Source organism: Peromyscus maniculatus, chromosome 1 (assembly GCF_049852395.1).
Source record: "Peromyscus maniculatus bairdii isolate BWxNUB_F1_BW_parent chromosome 1, HU_Pman_BW_mat_3.1, whole genome shotgun sequence".
Taxonomy (NCBI): domain Eukaryota; kingdom Metazoa; phylum Chordata; class Mammalia; order Rodentia; family Cricetidae; genus Peromyscus; species Peromyscus maniculatus.
The window spans coordinates 16,571,060-16,575,963 of record NC_134852.1 but is presented as its reverse complement, the minus strand read 5'-3'; the positions used below and the strand labels follow the sequence as shown (position 1 = coordinate 16,575,963).

The 4,904-nt window shown below is 36.6% G+C and overlaps 1 protein-coding gene across 1 annotated transcript; it reads right to left on the bottom strand.

Moving 5' to 3' along the window:
* Positions 1–510: 510 nt before the first annotated feature.
* Positions 511–4,286, bottom strand: Vn1r1 (vomeronasal 1 receptor 1). Its single transcript, XM_006980013.2, has 2 exons — positions 4,252–4,286; positions 511–1,489 (listed from the first exon to the last, which is right to left on the bottom strand). The coding sequence occupies exon 2, from the start codon at positions 1,441–1,443 to the stop codon at positions 511–513; it is 933 nt and encodes a 310-aa protein (XP_006980075.1). The 5' UTR covers positions 1,444–1,489; positions 4,252–4,286.
* Between the last annotated feature and the right edge of the window lie 618 nt (positions 4,287–4,904).

Here is a 4,904-nt window from a genome sequence, read left to right as displayed (position 1 = left end):
TAACCCAACACTTTTCAACACCTTCCTTTATAGACTCACAGATTCTTTCCAGAATTCTTTCTTATGCACTCTAAACACCTAAACACAACAAAATCTGGAAGCTTCACATGTCTTCCTAAACACGGTATCTTTCAGGTGCTTTTCCCACAGCCAGAAAGAGGTTAACACAATTATATGTAAACAATATATAACTTGTATGTATCTTCATCAAAACCAAAATAATAGATGTCTCCTAATTGCCCAAACTTATAATTTTCCTTCCACGACAATATTTAAAATTTCCCTGATTTGCTCCACTATGACTACCCAGCGATGATAATTAATTACTTTAGATGTAAGTTAATAATGTAAATGTATAGCTTTATGAGAAGATCCATGTGGGCAGGGACATTACTGGTCCTATTTGCCCTGGTTGACTTCACAAAATTCTACTATGTAATAGCTAACTAAATGTTAGCAATAATTGAAGTGACTTCACAAAAGAAAGTAAAGAGAGCCAGAGCACTTGAACTAATCAGAAAGACACTTGGTCTTCAGGCAACAGCCAAAGCACAACCTAGAGATTCTGGTGTCACTGATGATGATCACAAAGGGGCTTAATGCTGGGAAACATGTACTCAAAAACACAGAGCTGTTCATCGTCCAGTAACTGGTTTTTACAGTTAAGGTTGTCCAGATGGTCAAAGCATTATAGATTGAATAAAAGGCAAAGAAGGAGGTTACCAAAATCAGGATGGTGCGTGTGGCTCTGGCTTCATGGTTTTGTCTAGACTTGGAGAGGGCTTTGTTGTGAATATATTGTACTTGCTTCTTGTGTCTGTGCAGTAAAATGACCATGGAGATGCTGGCCCACATTATGAAAGCCAGACCCAAAAAGTCAGGGGAATAATATAGGAGGACTGTATACAGTGGGTTATAGTGATCTGGCATTTCCCAGAAACAATACCTATAATTACTTTCTAAACTGAGATTTTGCCTACCCCGTGGGCTACTCACTAGAACAGGAATGAATGAATTTAATACAATATGTAAGATCCAGCACAAGAAACAGCAGAAGACAATGAACTTTAGAGATCTAATCTTGACCTCCATCCAATTCCAAATACCAGGGTTGAGCTTAATGAGCTGGAATCCATTCAGGAGGCAGATGGTGTTCAAGGAAACAGCCATGCCCACTCTGCACCAATAAATGGCTAGTTTACATCCGACATCATCCAGGAAATCTTTCCATCCAAAGGCCACTATTGTTTGAGGTATTCCTTTGAAGAAAAGGACCAAGGAGTTGGCAAATGCTAATTGGTTCAGAATTAGATCTGTGGATCTCAATTTATGTCCAATGAAGAAAGAGATGTTGTAAAAGCAAAGGAGGGAGGAATTTCCAAGGATCCCAACTCCTGTCTGAAGGAGGAAGATAATTCCCGTCTCCAATTTTCCAGCACCCATTGCAATGACATTGAGAGAGTCGTTGATTTCAACTGAAGTCAGAGGACTTGGTGGGGGAAAGAACAAAAATAAATGTTTTACATCACAGTAAAGAAACTTTCACTCTGTTTATCCCAGATTATATATCCTCATTTTAGGTAAGTGTTAATAGCATTCTATGCTTACTTATGCAAAAGCAATCAACAGAAGAACAGCACTGGAAATATCACAGCATCTAAATACCAATATTGAATAAATAGATGAATGCACAACTATCCAGCAGACCAATACAGCAGTGGAGATGAGGAAAGACCTCTGGGTATTGATCCAGTCAGTGATATTCCAAAGTTTTTCTAACTGGACTGTGGAATTCAGGAATATCTTAGCCAATGAAGAACTTTGATTACTTACAGATTTATGGGTGTTTAGCTTGCAAGAAAGGCTGGATGGATGCACAGAGGTGCCTTCTCCTGAAATGAGTCATGCTGGAATATAAAGATGCATACAACTGAAACATCAGTCCACTGCTCCAGGTCACTGTGGGCTAAACCCATTACTGTTTGGTGTCCAGGCCACCTCATCTTTTAGATTACCACACAAGCTGTAACCTCTCCAACTCCAGCAGCTTCAGACTTTCAAAATACCATATTTGTTATAGTCTTAGATGGTCTTTAACTTTCACCATGTGTTAAGATAATTTACTAAACTTAGCAGATTTTGTCTACTTCTTAATAGACTTCACTCATGATACTTTTCAATGCTCCAACAATTTCCATGTTTGAGTTGTTTGTTAGTTTTCATTAATGCACACACTACACTAAGGAAGAATATACTTTGTGGAGTTTCCTCCAATCTATATTTTAAGTGAAAATCCATTTTTCACAGAATCAAAATATGTTAATTTTTAGGAAAATAGGAGAATATGCACTTAGCACCAGAAACTTGACTATTTAGAAGGACCATGGTGAAAATGTAGGAAATTTCCTTATATCACAATTTTGGCTTGATGCAGGTTTAAGCATTATAGATTACTTAAGTCATGTTAAAATTAAATTGAAAAATTTAAAGCTATAAGGCCAAAAGTAAAATAAAACAAAATAAGGTCATGTCTTGGCCTGAAAACCTACTCAGAAAAAGATAAATAATTCAAGGAGGACAGTAAAACTACAGATATGCACTGGTATGCTTGTATAATCAATCAATCAAACTCTCTGTGTGTGCTGCTCTCTCTCTCTCTGTCTCCTTCTATCTATCTATCTATCTATCTATCTATCTATCTATCTATCTATCTATCTCTATCTGAAGGAGGATTTGAATAATATCAGGAGATGGCATCAACATGAGCATCTCTCATCTGCTATTATATTATACTCTTATAAATATAAATATTCAGAAAACTAGCTAATGTTTACCTGGGATATGTTTGTGTGTCTGTAGTATTTATTACAACTGGTTGTATTCCATCCATATAAATATATGGATATATTTATAAATAATAAACACTTCAATCAAATGGCTAAGGAATATATGCAAAGCAAAAATTTCTGCAAAGGCATCTTAGTATTTTTCTTGTGATCTTATTTTTGCCAAATCTACCATTACTGATTAGTTTGAAAAGATTACTGAAATCTGACAAAGTAACACCAGCATAAAGCTATCTTGATGGAAATAAAAGCAAGCTTCTAAATTATTAACACATGAACATCAAAAATAGAGACTAACAAAGACAAACTATAGACCAACATATATTTTCAATATAAATATGAATTTAACATAATTATCATTTAAATAGTAGCATTTCTAATATTTCTCAAATAATTAAAAACAAACAATACATGAAAATTACAAGAATAAAATTAAGACATAAGTACAGTTATTTATATTGACAGAAAAAAATAGAGAAGTTATAGAAATATCTATAGCAAATCACATGCACATATATAGGGATAAGTTTATTATTATAATTCATCAGTTTATTTGGATATTATTTATTCAGTATATGGTTTTAGGACCATTATTTTAATAAAACAGAGGTAAATTTTGCCCACACAATTAGAACCAAATAACACTGAATATACAATGTGAAAGATAAGCTGGGTGGTGGTGGCGCATACCTTTAATCCCAGCACTGGGGAGGCAGAGCCAGGTGGATCTCTGTGAGTTCAAGGCCAGCTTGGTCTACAGAGCAAGATCCAGGACAGGTACCTACTCAAAAAACAAAACAACAACAACAAAAAATACAATGTAAAAGATGTCAAATATCCTAAGTGAAAAACATGGAAATCTCAGCACTCAGGAGACAGAGGCAGGAGGATCTCTGTGAGTGTGAGACCAGCTTGGTCTACAGAGAGAGTTGCAGTACAGCCAGAGTTACATAAAGACAGAGACCTGGTCTCAAAAAAAAAAAAAAAAAGCAGAATTATCTTCATTTTAAATTGAGAGAAAGCATCACTATACAGAGTCCAAATTAGAGTTCTTGTTATGTGATAATGAAAGAGTTCTATATGGAGAAGTTGTACAGATTAAAATTAAACCTCTAATTTTAGCCTAGATAAACCATTTAAGAGGGAACATTCTATCATATCATTAGCAATAGTATTCATTATGGCAATGTAGGCAGCCCCAAAACACGTCCATAAGAGTTTACACGGTGTACCTGCTGAGTGTCTTTCTCTCCTACTTACTACCTATCCAACTAACTGTGTCTCAGAAGTTAATGGCTTTTGTTTCTAGTTTCAGAGAACAAAGTTTAATAATACCCAAATTAGCTTTCCTGAGACGAACAGCTCCTAAATATATGTCATTCCCCTGGTGTGAGGAGCTACTTACCAGATTTCGGTTTGCACTCGGGACTGAGGAAAGCCTGTGTGGAGTGTGTGGAAAGAGGCACACAGCCTCAGATAAAGGTTTGGAATCAGTGATCTCAAGTCCCTTCTGATGAGTAATTATCATGTCACCTGTAAGCACTGTGACAGTGTCTGCAAGGGGAGAGAAAATGATCTCAAAAACCACTTGGGGTTTCACAAAGCACTGAACACTATTAAAAGTTCTTAATACAATATCCATCAAGAGTGGCAGAAACTTACTGGGGAGAACTGACTTGGAGAAAAACAGTTAGAATCCCAATGGAATGGGAAAAAAGGAGCCTGAAATCTAATGAGTAAGAGAAAGACCCTAATCAGATCCCAAAGGCAGCTTCTCACTTGATGTGAAGGCATCCTTTTCCAACACATGTTTGAGGAAATGGCAGTAGCCTTCCTGATGCAGCTTTCTTGCAAGACAGAGTGGATTTTACTCAGCCTCCATGGGCACCAAGCCCATATGCTGTGCACAGGCACACATTCATAAAACCCCCATACACATAAAATGAAAAGAAAAGAACAAGAAAGCAGGCTGAGCAAGCCATGAGGAAGAAACCAGTCAACAGCATTCCCCCATGGCTTCTGCTTCAGTTCCTTCTGCCTTTACTTCCTGCCCTGGCA